The following is a 19,456-nucleotide window of genomic DNA, read 5'->3' as shown; positions in this document are numbered from 1 at the left end:
AGGGGTGTTTTTAGAACCTTGTATAGAAATAAATTCGTGTAAAAGGATCAGAGGCAGTGGAGCTACTGATGTGAGCATAAGCGTGGGAAACAGCTATTTGGGGAGACGTTCAAGGCCAGTGCTAAGGATTTACAGTAGAGTGTGCGAACGGTAAGAACGAATGCTGTGTGATGGGGCCGTGTGTGTATCCCTAGCCATAGAAGGGCACACCTTTGAAATTTCTGAAGTGAAATCTTGGCTTATGAGGGTTCCTGCGTACAAATCCTGCTGTCAGGACTGTGTCGCCTAAGGTGTAAGAGCAGGGTTTCAGTCGTGTGTTAACAAGATACCTCGAAGCTCTCCCTATCCAGGAAATGGAAGCACGGCCTCCTGGAAGGACCTGCACTGCTGCCAGAGCATCCGTGGGCTCAGTGCTAATTCCAGCTGGCATATCCTGTGGCACCTAAAACCAGAGGTTTCCAGTGGTGGAACCCATAACCGGGATTGAAGAACGAAACAGGACAGTTGTAGTGCTGAGGCGGAGAGCATGGGCGGGAAACCTGGACCTCCGCCCTGGCTCTCCCATCAACCAGTGTCGGCCGCAGTGCTTCTTCAGCTGTTAAATGAAGGGATTGGGCTACATCACCTCCAAGATTCCTTTCCGAAAATTAAAAATCTTTAAGCACCGAAAAAGTTGTGGCAGAGCTCCCACGTCTGACAACGTGGCCGTCCTGTGTGGGACCGCCGGGCAGCCACGCTCATTAGCTGGTGGCGTGTGGATAGGCAGTGAAATAACACCTCTTAGCTTAGGGCTTGTGCTCTCGGGTGGGCATCCAAGATAGTCTCAGCCTGTGGTGTGATACTGACGACCGTATCACGTATGACCAAACGTGCAGCGTGTTAGTTGCCTGCGTGTTTACTCCTTTCCCCCCTGTTCTCTCCCACTGTTGAATTGACACTGAGAGCCCTACCTTCATCACCGGTATTACAACCAGCATCTCTTTGGAAGGGTGCCCTCCCTCACACTTCAACAGCAACAACCCTATGAAGTAAGCAGTGTCCCAGGCATATGGTAGAGGAGGAAATAGGCACGGAGATCGTGTCATCCAAGGGCCTGCCGCTTGCAATCAGAGGGACGTCTTCTAGATTCTATTGCTCTGTCCACCACCTGCTCAGTAGTAAACCTGGGGTTTCACCTTGCCCCCTTTTTACCTATTTGAGCTGAATGATGTGGCTGAAATGTTTCATTGAAAACCTACCATGTGGGCGTTCCCTGGTGGCCTAGTGGTTAGGATTTTGGGCTCTCACTGCCGCCACCCGGCTTCCCTCCCTGGTGGCTTCACTCCCTGGTCGGGGGACGACAACCCACAAGCCGCGGCAGTCGAAAAAAACCCAATAAACCCCCAAACCCAAACCTGCCACGTGACATTAATATTAAGAGCGCGTGATTAGGGGTGACAGTGATCTCCAAAACTGTCTTACTAACACTCTGCGGCTCTGGGCGTTGAGTTCTGCGTCCCTGGTGTGGTGGCGGCCTGTCGTGCACTTGGTGGCTTTCCATCCGGACGAGGAGCGTAGCTGTCGCTGTGATGTCGCGGACCAGGGTGATAGCGGGCATCCAACTGGCCCCGTTGTGACAGCTCCGTGCCCCGATCCTTTCAGAATCATGGTGCCAGTTAACATCGTACACAAACTCGAATAAAAAGGGAGACAAACAGGAGGGCAAGGCCAGAAGCACTCTGTCACTTTACAAGCGAGAACGTCCTCAAGTGACAGGTACCCTGACAAAAGGTGTGGAGAGTCGCAGCTTTATTGTGTGAGTAGTTCTTTGTACTCCTAAGTAGAGTTTATAAATAATTGTTTCCACGTTAAAACATAATCCTGGGGAGTTGGTGTTCGCGCGAGTGAACAGAAACGGGGAGGATTTAAACCTCGCACCGCCAGGCGCCTCCTCAACTTCCCAAAGAAACCGGCGACTCGGGAGAAGGCACCTGCCCTGGTCGCCAGCTTCACATTCCGCCAAGGGGCCGATTCACATTCCCCAGCTGCTGAGAAGGACTCTTTGTGGGCTGAGAGCCCAAAGAGACAGGTTTCCTTGCTCTCACGCCCGCACGTCCCCGTCCTGGAGGGGCTGGAAGTTTGAGCGAGGACGCAAAATGGCGCCCTCAGCCGCGGCGGCCACCGCCGCCGGCCCGGCACCCGGCCGACCCGCCACGGACTAGCGTCTGCGCCAGGCGAAGGCGACTCGGAGGGCCCTCTACTCAGACCGGAAGTTCGTCTCGTGAGGGCGGAAGTTCCCCTCGTGAGGGCGGAAGGGCTCCAGGCCGGGTAGGAGCGCTTCGGCTCCCTTCGCTTTCAGTCACTTCCGGGGCGGAGCGGAAGTTGCTTTGTTTTGCTTCAAGATGGCTGCGGGGATGTATTTGGAACACTATCTGGACAGTAAGAGCAGGCTGGAGGAGGGGGTCAGGGGTCACAGACGGGTGGGGGGGATCGGGGCCGAGGAGCTCTACGGCCCCGAAGTCACGGTGGTCAGAAAGTCACAGTCGTGAAGGGTTGAGTGAGAGAAAATACTGGAGGGTGTGAAGAAATAGGGGGCGGGGCACCGGGGTCGAGGCCTCGCTCTGGGGTGTAGACGAGGGAGGGGCTGCGCGGCAGTGCTGGGGGACAGCTCTTGAAGGGCTGGTGGGCATAGCCGGTAAGATATTTGCTGTCCGCGTCTGCAGGGTCTGTGGCCTCAGCATATATCATTTTCTTAAAGTCGTTCCGAATCGGTCGTTTTCGTATTGATGTATCATCCACTGCCATTTGGAGCAGCGATGAAGATCTGCTCGCGGCTCCTCCAACCAGTTCTTTCGAAGAAGCGGCTTCTCGTGGGGATGGGGGGTTACGAGTGACCACTGTCAGATGATGAACTGGAAGGCTTCTCCTCTTGGAGTGAAGATCCAATTCCCATCAGATGGAAATCTGGTGTTATGTTTATGCCATTTGTGTAACCTACCTCTTCACAGAGTCTGTCACCCTATGCCCTTACATTTGCCTTACCGTTGAGGGTCATTCATTCATTCATTCGTTTTTTGAAGTCCTGCTATGGGTCAGACATAATGGCAGGTACTGGCGATATAGAAGAATGAATAAGACCCGGCTCTTGCCCCCAAGTGCTCATAGTCTAGTAGAACACAGGTTCTGCTAATATTTATAAAACAGTGTGACAAATGAAATAATAGAAATACATTAAAAGGACAGTAGGTAACACTGGAGAAAGAGGGGCTCATTACCTGGGGGTGTAGGTAAGCTTTACAGAGGATGTGATGTATAGAAACTGGAAGGTTGAATGCGGAGAGGGAGAGGGAATTGCAGGTTGGGGAGAGCATCAGCAAAGGCGTTGTGATGGGTTTGTGGCAAAGCCAGGGAAAAGTGAGGCCAGAGTGTTTGATGTATAGGACTCCGAGGTGGAAGATTGGGAAATGAGACTGGAGAAGGTAGCTGGGGCTAGGTTGTGCAAGGTCGTTTAAGCCAAGCTAAGAAGCTTGCACGTTATATTTATTTATTTTTGTTTGGTTTGGTTTAGCTGCATTGGATCTTCGTTGCCACCCGCAGGCTTCCTCTAGTTGTGGTGAGCGGGGGCTACTCTTTGTTGCAGTGCGCGGGCTTCTCATTGCTGTGGCTTCTCTTGTTGCGGAGCACGGGCTCAAGGCGCGCAGGCTTCAGTAGTTGTGGCTCGCGGGCTCTAGAGCGCAGGCTCAGTAGTCGTGGCGCACAGGCTTAGTTGCTCCGCGGCATGGGGCATCTTCCCGGACCAGGGCTCGAACCTGTGTCCCCGGCATTGGTGGGCAGATTCTTAACCACTGCATCACCAGGGAAGTCCACCAGCGTGCACTTTAAATAGCGAGGAACCAACAGATTTTCTAAATAGGGTGATTTTTTTTAATATAAAGGAAAATAAATGTTGTATGATAAATTGGAGCATGATGACATTGGTAATAGGGAGATCAGTTAGTGATAACAGTCCTGGTCAGAGATGACGACCTGATCTCAGGGAGTGACAGAAGTGTTTAGGAGTTAGATAATACAGGATTCACTGAATGACTGAGTGGCTGAGAGAGAAGGAGGAATCTAAGGTGACTTCTCTGTTTCCCGTTTGGGAGGTGAGGTAGACAGTAAGTCATCAACAACATAGGAAATTCAGGAGTAACAGTAACATATTTATTCAACTTAGATTTAAGCATAGGAATGGTAATTGTATCTGTAAGAGTGACTGAGATGGAGATCATTCAGAGAAAGCAAGTGAGAAAATTAGAGGATTAAATTAAGTGTAAGCTCAAGAAAATATTAACATTTAAGGGACAGGCTAAGGAAACGTCAATGATGGAATTGCTAGAAAATTATGTGATGAGATTTGGAATCTTAAGAGGAAGAAAGTTACTCGAAGACGGGAAGATGGTGCCAGATGCTGCAAACGTAATTTTTTTTAGGATAGGACTAATAACCGAGCATTTGATTTGTTAAGTCATTGACGACTTAATCTCAGTAAACTGGTGGTGGCGAACCTGAGTTCATAGGTTAAAGCAGTGGAGGCATTTTAAAAGTTGGAAGTGGAGTCATGGGAAGAGATTTTTCTTTTATGAGAGAGACTTAAGTATTTATGCATTTACTCAAGTATTTATTGAAGATCCTCTGTAGCACATCATAGTTCTAAACTCTAGAGAAATAGGAAAGAAGACAGATACATCTAACCCTTCTGGAGAGCTGGGGAGACATACCAAATAACTAATTACACAATTACTTATTTAAGTACATTGGATAAAGAGCCCAAAAGGGTAGACATAGAATACCACGACAGGGACTTCCCTGGTGGTCCAGTGGTTAAGATTCCACGCTCCCAATGCAGGGGGCCCGGGTTCGATCCATGGTCAGGGAGGGAACTAGATCCCACGTGCTGCAAATACAAGATCCCACATGCCGCAACTAAAAGGTCCCGAATGCGGCAACAAAGATCCCGTGCACTGCAACTAAGACTCCGTGCAGCGAAATACATATTAAAAAAAATTGTATGACAGCATAATCCAGGGCACTTGTTGGAGTCTGGGGCAGTCAGGGTTGAGCTGAACTTTGAAGAATGAACAGGAATTTGTAGGCCAGGAGGTGTGGTGTAGGTGGGATGAAGAAGACTGGGCAGGGCATTCTGGGCAGAGAGGGTAGCGTGTGAAAAGCCAAGTGTCCTGAAGGGCACTGGCAAGTTCAGGGCACTCGGAGGAGGCCAGTATGATAGAGCAGAGAGAGCACAGACGGGGCTGACGTGAGTTAGGGCTGGTGTGAGGGAAGCAAGGGCCAGAAAGTGCAGAATAGGAATAGGAATATTGCAGTAGGAGGTTACTAGAGGGTTATAAACAGGATGGTGACTTGATCAGATCTGCAGTTTTTAAAGAACGTTCTTGCTGCTGTATGGAGAGCAGATTGGAAGTGTGTGTGTGAGGAGTGGTGGCGGATGCCAGGAGGGTATTTGTAAGTTGAGGGCAAGGAGCTTGGAGACAGAGATGGAAAGGAAAGGGGAAGGCTGATTTGTAGAGTAAAGTCACTGAAGGGAGGAAGGGTGGGAAAACTGTGTACAGATGGAGGGGTTAGTTGTGGAACGAGGCAGACGTGACCTCTCCTGAAAGCAGAATGGTGAGTGCTATCACAGATAATCCAGCGGTTTGAAGGAGGGAAAACCGAGTGTGCGTTTGGACCTGTTCTTTAAAAGCAGCTGTAGGGCCTAGGGCGTCCAGGGAGGCTCAATTTCTCCTCTTCTCCCCAGGTATTGAAAACCTCCCCTTCGAACTGCAGAGAAACTTCCAGCTCATGAGGGACCTGGACCAAAGAACAGAGGGTACGTACAGAGTAAGGAGTCCAGTGTACAGTGAGTGTGTATATGATCGTGTCTTCTTCTGTTTGGTGTTACCATATCATCTGGTCTGGATTGCTGCAGCTTCTCTCTCTCTCACTCTCTTGCAATTCTTAAAAGGAGAGTAATAATGACCTATATTTGTGTGTCAGCTCTTCCATAACATATGGAGTATTGTGACAGTGCCTCAAGAATTCAAAGATGCTATGCTCTTTATATCTCCCTCAAGAAGAATTTAAAAAACCAAAGTCATTCCTAGAATCATTTCTGTTCTCCATGTTGAATACGTTTATAGGAAGACTAGAGTGTTTCTACTCCATTGGATTGTTAATGTTACTGTCACAAAATTCACTGTGGCTTTAGACTGCAACTCATGTTGGTAGACAGGAACTGTGCTGCATGAGAAGATCTTAAAAAGCAAGAAAAAAAGAAGGGAGAGCAGCAATTCACAAACATCAGGATCTCTACACTACATTCTTCAGCCGCACAGAAGCACTAGGTGCCATCTGTGGCCTTGCCTGGACGTTGCGCAAGTTCGGCTGCACCGAGGCATTCATTTGGAGCCTGAGGCCACACTACAGTGGCCAGCTTTGTCTCTTCAAGGTCAAAGGTGTTTGTTGGAGCTCTCTCCCCACACCTGCTGAAGGATATATAGGTGCGTCCCCATGTAACTGTGCCCAAGGATGTAACAAGCTGTTGTTAGAATACCTAACGCTGTGATTTAAGTTACCCTTGGTAAGTTTACTCGTGAAAAGGTGAACGTCATCTAAAATCCTGGACGTAGGCCCCTGAGAACTCCCTGCCGAATGCTGAGTACCAGCTCTTTGCTTTGTCATGCCGTCCCAGCTCTTGAGTTCGTGCACAGAAAGGCCAGTTGGAGGTTAACTGAGCTCCATACATGCTTGTCCAGCTTCCTCCAAGGGCCTCGAACGAAGCGGGGCGTAAACCTGGTGTGCGCGCACGTCTTCCCTATTACCTATTGCTGCCCCGCGTCGCAGTCCTACTTTTTTCTCCATCGACATTTTTTGTGAGCACTACCAGATACCGGGCAGTGGGCATTGAAAGTCTCGCTGTCCTGGGACTCACCAGCCTCGCAGAAACGTTTGGAGCAATATCTAAAATGCACAAACAGGAAAAAAAAAAGTGATGGGAAATATAAGCAAGTTGTAAACGATGAGCAAAACAGGGTGGGCAGTAAGTAGAAGGACTGTGCCGTGCATGGACCAGGGCCTAATTTTAAATGATGAGATATAGATGTACAGACCTGGAAGCCAGCAGCAGCAGATCACCCAGCCTGGTTTGTAGCACTCAGAGCTGTCGTGGGATGTTTTCGAGACAAGAAACCAAATGACTTTTGAGACAAAGTTCATGGTTCACGAGGCAGCAAGCCCTGCAAAGAAGCATCTTCAGACAGCGACAAAAACACACTTCGTATTAGTGCCGGGTACAAAGAATCCCTCATTATGGTTCAATAAATTCAGTTCCAACCATGATAGCAATGTTTTCAGCACCCGAAAGCACCTTTGAAACAAATATTGTGAACATGTTGCATTACTTGAGTACGTGGCGCAGTACCTAGGAACGTTCAGTACGTTTTAATTCGAAGGTTATGATGGTCAATGGAAAAGGTCCAAGGAGCAAGAGGAAGAAGTGTGTTCCACCTAGCCACTCAGGGGCCATTGTGACCAGGCCTCTGTCTCTGTTGTAGACCTGAAGGCTGAAATTGACAAGTTGGCCACTGAGTATATGAGTAGCGCCCGCAGCCTGAGCTCCGAGGAGAAGTTGGCCCTTCTCAGACAGATCCAGGAAGCCTATGGCAAGTGCAAGGGATTTGGTGACGACAAGGTGCAGCTTGCCATGCAGACCTATGAGATGGTATGGCCCTGTTCATGGCTCCCCACCTGCCTCCCGGCTATTCCTCGGGGTCCTAGAGCCCCTCCTTCAGCCGTGTTGGGATCTGTTCTGGGTCTGGGAGATCCACAGACTCTGCCTCAGCCTGTTTTCTCTCACTGGAACCAGCCCTGTAGCCCTTCCTTCCCCTTCCTTCCACCCAGGTGGACAAACACATCCGACGACTGGACACAGACCTGGCCCGTTTCGAGGCTGATCTGAAGGAGAAGCAGATTGAGTCAAGCGACTATGACAGCTCTTCCAGCAAAGGCAAAAAGAGTGAGGAGGGGGTGGGGCTGTGGCAGGTGGGGCGAGGACCCCAGGGAGAAGCCGGCCTGGTCCTCAGCTCCAAGGGAGGGCCGCCGCGTCGGAGGAGGGGCCGGGGGAGGGGGCCTTAACCCATCCTTCTGTCTCCCTGCCTTCTGGCTTCCCCCCCTCTTGCCCAGAAGGCCGGACTCAAAAGGAGAAGAAAGCTGCCCGTGCTCGTTCCAAAGGGAAAAACTCCGACGAGGAAGCCCCCAAGGCCACCCAGAAGAAGTTAAAACTTGTGCGCACGTGAGTGTGTCAGGAAGCATTTTGCCAAGGGACAGACTCCTCTTTCCCGCCACCACCCCAGCCACAGCGCCCCTTGCCACTTTGCTGTCTTCTGTGCCAACAACTCTCCTTGCCATTTTGGTATCTGCTGAATACAGAGGAGAGGCCACAGACCACTAGCCCCCCAGGGACCTCCTCTGCCGGCTCGGAGCATCTCAAGCTGTAGCTTCCCTTCCTGCAGATGACACTTTCTCTTCCTCTTGGCACGCAGAAGCCCCGAGTATGGGATGCCCTCAGTGGCCTTTGGCAGTGTCCACCCCTCTGATGTGTTGGATATGCCTGTGGACCCCAACGAGCCCACCTATTGCCTTTGTCACCAGGTCTCCTATGGAGAGATGATTGGCTGTGACAATCCTGACGTAAGAACGGTTTCGCCTCAGGGTGGCGGGGTTCTGGTGGACGTGAAGGGGGCTGGGTACAAGAAGGGGGGCGACGGTTGAGTAGTGGGACTCTGGGGTAGGAGGGACATAGTTGGAGTTGGTTGGCCTTGGACCCTTCAAGAATTCTCCCAAGGGACGGAATAAGGGAGTACTCCTAAGGGATGGGGGGGGAATGGAGGGTGGGGGGGTGGTTCTTTTCTTTCCTCTGCCCCACCCTGGTCCTTGAGTTCTGCTTCTTCCATCCTCTTCCTTTCCCAGTGTTCCATCGAGTGGTTCCACTTTGCCTGCGTGGGGCTGACCACCAAGCCTCGGGGGAAGTGGTGAGTGAGAGCTGCGGTGGGGCTGGGCTGTCACGAGCTCAGTGACAGAGGGCACCCCCCCTTTCGCTCACTCTCTCCCCTTCTCTGCCACGTTCCTCTGTAGGTTTTGCCCACGCTGCTCCCAAGAACGGAAGAAGAAATAGACAAGGGCCTTGGATTCCAACAGAGTTTCTTCCACATCCCCTGACCTGGGCGAGTGGGGAGCGGGATGCCCGGCTGGGGTCAGGGAGAGGCGGGTGGTGCAGAGCCGTCATCCCCGCTCCTCCCATCCCCACTCCTGGTGCTGAGGCTGCACCCAGACCCTGGTACGGGGGTGGCTGCAGCCACTAACGGTATGTGCTCTCACTCAGCCTGCCCCCTCCAGAGGGAAGGGGTCTTGCCCACTGTCCTTTTGCCTCCATGCTGAGGTTGGTGCTGTATTTTTGAGGGATGGTCCTCTTTACTCCCCTTGCTTTGTATTTAAGGACTGGGGCAGTAGTATGGGGCCCTCCCCCAGCCTCCTGATCCCCTCCCCTCGTGGGGGGCCATGGCGTGATAAACTTTCTTCACTCTCTTCCTGCTTTTCCAGTGGGGGCTCCTCCAGATCATCTGGGCTGCGGCCCTGGCTGAAGGGTCACCCCTTCCTCTGTGCCAAGAGGATTCGTCCTGGTTTGTGAGTGGGAGGGGCAGGGTGGAGTGCAGATATCTCATATGTAAAGGAATTGGGTCGGTGAATAAAAGCTGTACATGTTGGCCTGCTGTGTTTATTGTAGAGACACTATTTTAGTACATGTGCTAAGCATATTTTGCATCCTCTGAGTTGGCTAAAAGATGGGAGGATGACATGCCATAAGTGGGACAAGATGTGGAACCAGAAGTGGTACCTCTGCCCCAGAATCCACAACTTCTCAACTTGGGAACCCCCAGAGCTGCCTGGGGACTGGGCCTCAGACCAGGGGTTTACAAAACCTTTAAGATTCTGCATCTTTTCTCCCTCAGATACCTTTCACTTAATTTCCAGTAAATGTGTATTTTGTGCTTTATACGTGAGCAATTATACTAAGTATCAGGCTGACTTATTTTAAACACAAAACAGAAAAATACGTAGTTTGCCCTACACCTGTGAGCTGTCTGGCCCGCCTCCACCAGGAAACCACCTCCTTAGACTGAGCCCCGCTTATGCCCCGTCTCCCCCTCACCCGAAGCCCCTGGAACCCCCTCTTGCTTCTCTTTCGGCTCCTTACCTGGAGGCGCCCTCTCCAGACTTTGTGTTGTGCGTCCCATGTCCGCCCGCCTCACCTCCAGGCCTCACCCGCTCTTGGGCAGATTGTGAAATAGGGCTAATAACAGTACCCACTTTACGGGACCACCTTGAGATGGAATAGCGGTCACACGTAAGGAACAACGCGGGAGCTCCGCCATCCACGGCACCGAGTCAGTGATCGCTCTCGCCCTCCTTGTCCTCTCGAGCTGGAGCGTGACACGCGCGGACCCGCACCCGCCCTCCGGCCGAGCCCCGCCCAGCGTCCGTTTCCCCGCCCCCCGCGTGGCCCGCCCCGCCCTTTGTGACGTCGGCGGCCTCGCACGCGCGGCACCCGCCCGCCGGCCAGCCCTGGCTCGGCCCGTTAGAGGCCGCTCGGTCCGGGGAACACGGGCGGCCGTCCGGGGCCATGAGGCAGCTCGCCGCCGCCTCCCTTCTCTCACTCCTGAGGGGTGAGCGCGCGTCCGCCCCCGGAGCCCTCCCGGCACCGTCTCTGAATCGCCTTCCCCGGGGCCGGCCGTTTCCAGCCCCGCCCCCAGCCCTCTCGCCCTCGCCCGCGGGCTCGGCGGCCAGACGCCCCTGTCCCCGTGTGCACGGCCCCGCTCACCCGGCTGCGGCCGCCCGGCCCGGCGGGTGTCGGGAGTTGGGTCCATCCGTGGTCTGTTCCCCGCCCCGCAGTGCTGCTCCTGCCTCCGGCATCGGCCCCCGCCCAGGATTCCCTCTCGACCTCCACTCCGGGCAGCCCCCTCTCTCCCGCCGAGTATGAGCGCTTCTTTGCGCTGCTGACCCCAACCTGGAAGGCAGAGACCTCCTGCCGGCTCCGCGCAACCCACGGCTGCCGGAACCCCACCCTCGTCCAGCTGGACCAGTATGAAAACCACGGCCTGGTGCCGGAAGGTGAGGGCCCGCCTCGAGGGCCAGGCCTGTGCTCGCTGCACCCGTGGCTGGCACCTCACGCTGAGCCCGCGTGCTGGCCTCTCCAGACCCCAGGAGCCCACCGCCCCTTCCCGCCCCCTCCCAGAGGCCGTGCCCCCCTCCCAGAGGGCTTGTCCCCTGGTGTGTTCACCTCCGCCGCGCGCCCTTCCGCAGGCGCTGTCTGCTCCGACCTCCCTTATGCCTCCTGGTTTGAGTCTTTCTGCCAGTTTACTCAGTACCGTTGCTCCAACCACGTCTACTACGCCAAGGTGAGGCCGGGACAGAGGTCCGATCTGGTGTCAAGGATCAAGGGACAGGCGGTGGCAGTGGCTCCAAGCCAGCCTTAGGGCCTCCCTCCCTGCCACGTTGCCATCATTTACCCAGATTATACGTGCGTACAGTCTCACCTTGGGCATTCAGACTGTCAGGACAGTCCTGTTACTGCAGGAAAAGTAGGGAAGAGGGATGGGAGGGGGCAGAGATAAGCCCTTCCAGCAGGTCAGTGATGTCATTCAAGTCAAAAGCAAAAGACTGAAGGCAGGAGTGTGGGCCAGACGGGAGTCTGATCTTGCAGGGGACCCTTTCTCAGGTCTAGAGAGTTCCACCGGGGGCCATGTCCCCTCATTCCCGCCCGGGAACTGTGAGAGAGGAGACCCGAGGGACAGGGACTGAGGATAAGCAGGAGTAGAAGTCCACCCTTTGGGAACGGCGTTCCCACTTTGCTTCTCTCCTTGCAGAGGGTCCGGTGCTCCCAGCCACTCTCAATACTCCCACCAAACACTCTCAAGGAGGTGGACACTTCCTCTGAAGTGCCGCTGCTCACGACGATGACCTCCCCCAAGTCCTCCCACATCACAGGTGAGACCCTCCCAGCACCCGGGAGACTCCCAGCCTCTCCTCCCACGAGTGCCCGAGCCCAGGGTTTAAGGCATCAGTGGGAGGGACATGGGGAGATGAGCCAGTGGAGGTGGCCACGGGCAGCTATTTACATAAGGGAGAGCCTGCTTTTTCTGAATACAAGTTAGGGCTTTCCTGTCCCAGGACGTTTTACGACATTACGTACATTTCTGCCCTGAACCGATTTTTCCTAGCTCCCCAAGACCTTCCTGCATTAAGAAGTGCTCTGGGACTTTTCCCAGCTAAGATCTTCACTCTAGAAAGGATTGGTTGCTAAGTATTCAGAATACTTGGTGTTTCCTAAGTGAGGGGGACAAAAGGTGGTATTTGAGGTGGGTTAGAGAAGAGGACCACCTGTAAGGGAGGTGGAAAGGGGACCGGTAACGCTGCCACCGCTGTCGCCGTGCTAATATTCTTTTATTTTGCTATTTGTATTCTTTCCTGTGTTTTTTGATGCTCAACTGCGTGAATATGTGTCATTTGCGCTGCCTTCCTCTGCCTTCGTGTTTATGTGTGTGTTTGTGTGTGTTTACGTGTTTATGTCTGCGTTTCTGTGCGTCCCTCTGCGAACAAAGACACCTGGGGTCAGAAACCTGACCGTCCCTTTCCCTTCTCCCTCCTGGTCCCTCCCAAACCCTGCTGCAGCCACAGAACGACAGGCCTTCCAGCCCTGGCCCGAGCGGCTTAACAGCAACGTGGAGGAGCTGCTACAATCCTCCTTGTCCCTGGGCGGCCAGGATCAAGGGCAGGAGCAGGAGGAGGAGGAGGAGCAGGAGGAAGGACAGGGCACAAAGGAGGCGCTGGAGGCCATGTCTGGGTTGCAGGCAGACCCGGAGCCCAAGACCCAGTCTGAATCTGTATCCTCCAACCCTGTCTCCTTCACCCGCCGGGTGCGGGAAGTGGAGTCTACTCCCATCGTGATGGAGAACGTCCAAGAGCTCATCCGATCCGTGCAGGAAATGGATGAAATGAATGAAATGAATGATGTGTATGAGGAGGAGAATATCTGGAAAGCCCAGAGTCCCGGCAGGTACAGGAAGTTCTGTCTGCCCCACTGGCCCTACCCTCCCTGCTGTCTTTGGGGATGAGAAGCCCCCTTTGCTGGAGAAGACCCCTTTTCTGGAGGTCTCGACCTTCAGACCCACTCAGATCTGCCTGGGCTTCAGGTGCACCTAGCCGCTGCCCGCCTCGCCTGCTCTGTGGCCGTCATGGGCTTAAGCACTGCCCTAGACGTCTGTCTCTACATGAAGTACTGGGGTGCGCCCTGAACCTAGAGCTACCAGACTTGGGTTCTGGGGTTGTCCCTGGCCCTGATGAGCTCCGCAACTTTTACTTCCCCTTTCTGGATCTCAGTTCCTCATTTGTAAAAGGAGGCAGTTGGTCTGGAGGCCTCCGAGGCCCCATCCAGCATGCTGAATGTGTGTGACTGAGCCGAGAGGCTAAGGGAAGGGGAGGGGAGGGGAGTGGGCGGGCTTTCTGCCCCAGCCTTCTGGCCCCTCCCTCCCAGCCGGTGCCATCTTCTTGCAGTCTCCTGCAACTGCCCCACGTGGAGGCCTTGCTGGCACTGTGCTACTCGATTGTGGAGAACACCTGTGTCATAACCCCTACAGCCAAGGCCTGGCAGCACTTGGAAGATGAGATCTTTGGTTTCGGGAAGTCGGTATGCCCACCGTGCTGTGTAATGGCTCCATGCTCGCCGGGCATCCTCTGGGCCTCGGGAGGATTAATGGGCGGGGCTACACAAAGCCCGAGGCATCATTGGGGAGATTCTCTCCAAGTGAGAATCCCTTCTTTGGAAGGGTGTCTCCAGCTCCCCGTAAAGGAGGAAGGCACAAGACGGAGTCTGGAATCCATTTCAATCCAGAATTCATTCTGTGGCTGTGCCTTGTTAGGTTTGAGTCCTCTTCTGAGCCAGTTCGCCACCGGCAGGACTTGGCTTTACCTTAGATGTAGCTCTTCTTTCCAGAGGGATCGTAGAACCCTTTCCAGGGATCTGTAGAGAGATCCCAGCCTCGATGTGTCCTCGGCACCCAGCAAGTCCTATTCCCAGGAAATAGGACTTTCAAAAAGTGCAAGTTAGCAAATGTTTGTTGAGAGCTGGTATGCCAACCCATTCATCCGTTTGTTCATATATTGATCGGGCTATTAGGTATTGGAGACGTTAGCAACTCTGTCTTAGGGGTTTTAGCAATGAGTGCAACAGATCCCATCCCGTCCTCCTGGAGCCCGGATAAGTACAAAGTGCAGAGAGAAGATGGAGAGCACAGGCGGCGCGCGGGGCAGGATCGGGGAACCGCCTCTGGGAGGAACCGACGTGTAAACTGAGACCTGGAGCTAAAAGAAGTTAACCAGGCGAAAGAAGGGGTTGGTAGAACTTCCTGCTGGAGGGGTTAGTGTCAATATGTGCAAAGTCTCGGAGGCAAGAAAGAGAAGAAATTCCACGTGGAACCAAAAAACGAGCGCGCTGCTGCTGCCGCCGGCCCGCAGGGAGCCGAGAGCAGGGGTTCGTTCAGTGGCCCTACAAAAGGAGTATGGCAGGCGCTGGAGAGAGAGCCTTTCTGGGTCTTTTCGTTTTTGTTTTGGAGTGTAGGAAGTCAGGAGTGGTGGAGGGCTCCCTGGATTTTGAGGCTTGGTTGAGGGCACAGTAAGGAGACCGTTTGACCTGGAGATAGAGGCAAAGAGATAATAAGGGTCATGATGTGAATAATCCCGAATGGCAGTCTGAAGCATTTGTATTTAACTTGGTAAGAAAAGAGAATTCAATCATGATTTGGGGTCGGGGACATGATGACGCGCCCCCCGTGAGCTGTTAGGAGGAGCAAGCAAGGCGACGTAAGAGATTCTGCGACTGCGCTGACGGGGTGGACTGGCGATGCCGCGGGGCGGGATCCTCCTTCCTCCTGGAAGGCTGGGGAGACTCGCTCAGGGCAGAGAGCCCCACCAGGAGGTGATGGGCTCCACGTCCAAAACGTCCTCCAGGAACTTGGAGGCTCAGAACCTAGGTGCTCGGGCAGAGGACACGTTTTGGAGTTGGAAGCACCAGGACCAGTGCCTCAGCTCCACACGCACAAGACGTGGGTTTGAGCAACTGACTCAGCCTCACGGAGCCTCGGTTTCCTCGTCAGGCAAACGGAGGCCTGCTTAGTACCTATGCTAATAGAAGGTTCCCGTGGGGACCAAAGGAGATGATGGCATTTATCGCCACGGTGTGCAGCTCTGTGCCAACTCTTTGTGAATGTTAGCCTTACCACTAGCGGAGAGGAGGGGAGGGTTATGAGTCTTTTTCAGACAGCCTAAGTTAGACGTCTGTCAGGCACTTGGCCGTGGGGATTTGGAGCTCAGGAAAGAGACCAAAAGTGATGGTAACGGTTTGGGTGTCACCAGCAGGGAGATGAACATTACCTGTGAGTAGATAAATTATCCAGGAAGAGGGTGAAGAAACAGAGAGCCGACGGGAGGCCCTTGAGGACCCTTGGGGAGGGGGGCAGGGAAAAGCCACGGGAGCTTCTGGAAGAGTCTTAATGCGGAGACATTCTGCGGAGCGGCTCTGGAGGGCGGCAGCGGGGGAGCCCCCGCCTCGGTTCCTCGGCCACACTCCTCCTCAGGTCTGTGACAGCCTCGGGCGGCGACACCTCGCCACGTGCACCCTCTGTGACTTCTGCTCCCTGAAGCTGGAGCAGTGCCACTCGGAGGCCAACCTGCAGCGGCAGCGGTGTGACAGCTCCCACAGGACGCCCTTCCTCAGCCCCCTGCTCACGTCCCAGAGCATGTCCACCGGCGCCCAGGTACCGAGGAGGGTGGCCCGCGGCGGCCGGGGCCTCAGGCCCCCGGCAGGACGGGGCAGCGGGGGGGGGCCAGGACGCCCACCCCTCCCCTGTGCCCTGCGCCACAGATAGGGACCCTAAAATCGGGCCGCTTTTACGGGCTGGATTTGTACGGCGGGCTGCGCGTGGACTTCTGGTGTGCCCGGCTGGCCACCAAGGGCTGCGAGGACAGTCGAGTCGCCAGCTGGCTCCAGGCCGAGTTCCTCAGCTTCCAGGATGGGGACTTCCCCACCAAGGTCAGCGCCTTCCCCAAAGCTCAGCCCCGCCCTGCTCATCCTGGTTCCTTCCCGTCCCTTGCTCTGGGGACCCCTAGGATGTGGAGGGGGCCTTGGGGCCCCGGCCTCACGGAGCCTCCTGCCTCTCCCCAGTAGACCGCCCCCCGGACCCCCAGGAGAGCAGGACTGTGCTTAGCAAAGGAGGAGGGATCTGGAGGGCTGGGCAGGCACAGGGCATATGGGGGGCACGAGACAGGTCTGGTCGCAGCCCTGCCGGTTTACCTGCAGGGGGTGGGGTGGGGGACTTCATCTCTGCCCCAAACGGCTGCTCCCTGGCCGTGACCCCGTGCTTCCCTGCCTAAGTCTGGAGGCTCCTTCCCACATCTTCCAGTGCTTTCCCTCTCAATGGGATCAACTTTGCTCCCTGCCCCCGGAACTAGCTGCTGTAGCTGAGAGCCCGGCCCCTCCCTTCTGTGGTTTAGCAGGAAAAATCAAGACCAGGAAAAGCAGAGGCAGCTTAAGAAAGGGCTTTTATCTGAGCCGAGAGGTCTCTGCCCAGCTCTTCTCCCTGGCCCCCTAGATCTGGAGGGGGTCTCGGAAGGCCTCAGCTGCTCCCCTGGATTTACAGATGGGCAGGCGAGGTTCACAGAGGGAAGTGACTGCCCCAGGGTCATACATCAGAGGCACTTCTGACCTCTTCCTCACTGAACAGTCCCTGGGAAGCTCCCTGAGGTGGGACTGCTGCTTGGGCCCCTTCTTCCCTGGCCCTCGTCCCTCGGCTGCTTTCCCAGCTAGGTGACCAGCAGGGCGCCCCCTTCTCAGCTCCAGCTCCTGGCTTTTTCCCAGCAACTGAACCATGGCTGAGGGTGGGACGGGGAGGGCAGAGGGGACGGCCCGGGTGCAGGGGGCCTGGTTCTGTGCCCTGGTCCTGCCATCGTGGGCACGCTCTGCAGGGCTGGTGTCCGGGAGGCTTCTGATGTCTTCCCACCTCCCATGCCCCGCCCCTGGCTTAGATTTGTGACACAGAATATGTGCAGTACCCGAACTACTGTGCCTTCAAAAGCCAGCAGTGTATGATGAGAAACCGGAACCGGAAGGTGAGACCCTCCCTCTGCCGCGGGCCCCTCCCAACCCGCCGCCTCCCTGGTCCGTTCTGGGCCCGCCGTGCCGCCTCCCTGGTCCGTTCTGGGCCCGCCGTGACGACCGAGCATCACGGGTGTGGAGAGCGGGTGCGTGTCCGGGCAGGGCCTCCTCCGTGCAGCTCTGCCCCCACCCCTCCCACCTTGGGGCGAGCAGCTCTCCCAGGCCCCCAGGCAGAGGGTTCCGGGAGGGAGGGAGGCTGCAGATCAGAGGCCCTGTGGATACTCCAGGAGGGAGGCTGAGGCCTCAGTCTTGCCTCTCTCTCTTACTCACCAAGTCGTCTCAGCCAAGTCACTTCCTCTCCAGCCTCAGGCTCCTCATGTCTGAGGGGGGCGGTCGGGCTACGTGGCGTGTCCCCCGCTTTAAAACCTGCGTCTGAGCTTCCTCCTTCCCTCTGCCGCCTGTGCCCACGCCACCCACCTCCTGTTCTTGAATTTCCGACGCCTCTGGCTCCTGGCTTTCCTGCCTGGAGCACGTGCGCCCAATCCCCGTGCAGGTGTCCCGCATGAGATGTCTGCAGAATGAGACGTACATCGTCCTGACCCCGGCCAAGAGCGAGGACCTCGTGCTTCGATGGAGCCAGGAGTTCAGCACCTTGACTCTCAACCAGGCCGGCTGAGCTGGACTCTGCCCTCTCCCCACCCACTTGCCACACCCTCCATGGCTCTCAGACCCCAGGTTGCCTCTTACTTGGCCCAGGCTCACGTTTCCCTCGGGTTGGGGCAGCCGTCCCCGTCCCCGGAGAGGTCTGCGATGGGAACTCCACCTACCTTAAAGGATATCTTTACATAAAGTGTTTATTTTCAACCCGTGTGGCCTGTTTTGGTTCTTATCCCCTCGTTGGCCCTGCCCCCCTTGCCCCGGGGGAGTCAACCCTCCAACCCCTGGATCCATCTGCAGGCGAGGGAACCATGGGAATCGTACTCAGGGAAGCAGCCCTCTGCCAGGAGGAGAAGCCCTGAGAAATCAGAGTTGGATTGAAGAAGGTCACAGCCGGTGTCTCGGGGACCATGTGGGCCATGAGGGCGTGGGTGCCTCCATTTCTGAAGCCCTGATCCCATGATCTCAGATGTGAGTGTAGGATTGTCCCTCCGGAGGACAATCTGAATGAGATTGTGTCCAGGGGGACCAATCCCAGACCGTAGGGTAGAACTTGGTCTTCATAGGAGGAAGGAAACAACTGGGCTGGAGCTCAGGAAACCTTTGCTGTGACGTCCAGTCATGGGCCCGATAGCCTGAATGTGGGGAGGAGCTGCATCTCGAAGCATCGGCCTTTACTAACCTGGGGTCTCCCAAAACGTGTTCGGGGGACACGTGTATGGGGAACTATACAGCATTTAAAAGAAAACATTTATGGGCTTCCCTGGTGGTGCAGTGGTTGGGGTTCCGCCTGCCGAGGCAGGGGACGCGGGTTCGTGCCCCGGTCCGGGAAGATCCCACGTGCCGCGGAGCGGCTGGGCCCGTGAGCCGTGGCCGCTGCGCCTGCGCGTCCGGAGCCTGTGCTCCGCAACGGGAGGGGCCACAGCAGTGAGAGGCCCGCGCACCGCAAAAAAAAAAACCACAAACTTTTATTATGGAAAAGCTCAAATGTGCACACGTAGAGAATAGTGTAATGCACTCCCATGCACCCTTCACCCAGCTGTGATTACCAACACGCAGTCAACCTTTTAAAGGCATGTCGAAGGCTCTGAGAAGCCCTGAGATAGAGAAACCTGTTTGACTTAGTGTTTCCCGTACTCGTTCGACCACCCTGTCCTTTTTCACCTACCGCTCAAAGCTTGTTTTCGAGTACTGAGCGCAGACAACCCGCCCGTCCCTATTGATCCAGAAGATGAGGGGCTCAGCCCAGGGTTCAGAGACGAGGGGCTGTCATCTGAGCCCCGCCCCCCCCATCTGCCGCCCCCCACACAGAGGGAGGTATAAACCACATGTGGCAAGAACGAAACCACCTGCGGGAACCCAAGAGAGACAGCTGGGGGGGGGGGGATGCCGAGGACAGCGGGAGGCTGGGGGTTAGTCATCTGGCATCTGTGGGTGGGTGTGCCAGTTAGGCTTCCCGGAAACTGCAGGGAGTGTGTGAGCTGGGAGTGGGTGGTTGGGTGGGGGGCATTAGTGGGGGCGAGTCGGGGCTGCAAGAAGTGCCATGATCTGCTGGGGTTTCTTCTCTGGCCAGTCCGTGGA

At 55.3% G+C, this 19,456-nt stretch overlaps 2 protein-coding genes and 1 long non-coding RNA gene across 7 annotated transcripts; 2 read left to right on the top strand and 1 right to left on the bottom strand.

The window, feature by feature from the left end:
- Positions 1-2,344: 2,344 nt before the first annotated feature.
- On the top strand, positions 2,345-9,776 carry ING4 (inhibitor of growth family member 4). 3 transcript variants are annotated; one of them, XM_059082603.2, is made up of 8 exons: positions 2,345-2,418; positions 5,774-5,845; positions 7,569-7,735; positions 7,915-8,029; positions 8,200-8,305; positions 8,556-8,703; positions 8,983-9,044; positions 9,148-9,776. In XM_059082603.2, exons 1-8 carry the CDS (start codon positions 2,382-2,384, stop codon positions 9,185-9,187), a joined length of 747 nt encoding a protein of 248 aa, XP_058938586.1. In that variant the 5' UTR covers positions 2,345-2,381; the 3' UTR covers positions 9,188-9,776. The 3 variants fall into 3 exon arrangements, with proteins under 3 accessions (XP_058938586.1, XP_058938587.1, XP_066864727.1); XM_059082604.2 differs by having other exon boundaries at positions 2,347-2,418; positions 7,915-8,020; XM_067008626.1 differs by lacking the exon at positions 2,345-2,418 and adding an exon at positions 2,597-2,674.
- LOC131767377 (uncharacterized) lies at positions 4,619-10,557 on the bottom strand. 2 transcript variants are annotated; one of them, XR_009338682.2, is made up of 3 exons: positions 10,268-10,557; positions 7,125-7,250; positions 4,619-6,975 (listed from the first exon to the last, which is right to left on the bottom strand). It is a non-coding gene; the product is annotated as an uncharacterized lncRNA (long non-coding RNA). The 2 variants fall into 2 exon arrangements; XR_010835746.1 differs by having other exon boundaries at positions 7,125-7,264; positions 10,268-10,538.
- A 37-nt stretch (positions 10,558-10,594) lies between these two features.
- Positions 10,595-18,082, top strand: ACRBP (acrosin binding protein). 2 transcript variants are annotated; one of them, XM_059082558.2, is made up of 10 exons: positions 10,595-10,736; positions 10,963-11,181; positions 11,374-11,468; positions 11,937-12,057; positions 12,742-13,126; positions 13,624-13,756; positions 15,702-15,881; positions 15,989-16,156; positions 17,149-17,232; positions 17,772-18,082. In XM_059082558.2, the coding sequence occupies exons 1-10, from the start codon at positions 10,694-10,696 to the stop codon at positions 17,892-17,894; spliced, it is 1,551 nt and encodes a 516-aa protein (XP_058938541.1). In that variant the 5' UTR covers positions 10,595-10,693; the 3' UTR covers positions 17,895-18,082. The 2 variants fall into 2 exon arrangements, with proteins under 2 accessions (XP_058938541.1, XP_058938542.1); XM_059082559.2 differs by lacking the exon at positions 10,963-11,181.
- The last annotated feature ends 1,374 nt before the right edge of the window (positions 18,083-19,456 follow it).

This window comes from Kogia breviceps, chromosome 12 (assembly GCF_026419965.1).
Source record: "Kogia breviceps isolate mKogBre1 chromosome 12, mKogBre1 haplotype 1, whole genome shotgun sequence".
NCBI classification, from domain to species: domain Eukaryota; kingdom Metazoa; phylum Chordata; class Mammalia; order Artiodactyla; family Physeteridae; genus Kogia; species Kogia breviceps.
This window is presented reverse-complemented; position numbering and strand designations above follow the sequence as displayed.

Coding starts and splice junctions, on each gene's coding strand:
- ING4 (XM_059082603.2), top strand. CDS start 2,382: ATGGCTGCGGGGATGTATTTGGAACACTATCTGGACA. Junction 5,846..7,568: donor CCTGGACCAAAGAACAGAGG/GTACGTACAGAG, acceptor TCTCTGTTGTAG/ACCTGAAGGCTGAAATTGAC. Junction 9,045..9,147: donor ACCAAGCCTCGGGGGAAGTG/GTGAGTGAGAGC, acceptor GTTCCTCTGTAG/GTTTTGCCCACGCTGCTCCC.
- ACRBP (XM_059082558.2), top strand. CDS start 10,694: ATGAGGCAGCTCGCCGCCGCCTCCCTTCTCTCACTCCTGAGGG. Junction 11,182..11,373: donor CCACGGCCTGGTGCCGGAAG/GTGAGGGCCCGC, acceptor GCCCTTCCGCAG/GCGCTGTCTGCTCCGACCTC. Junction 11,469..11,936: donor ACCACGTCTACTACGCCAAG/GTGAGGCCGGGA, acceptor CTCTCCTTGCAG/AGGGTCCGGTGCTCCCAGCC.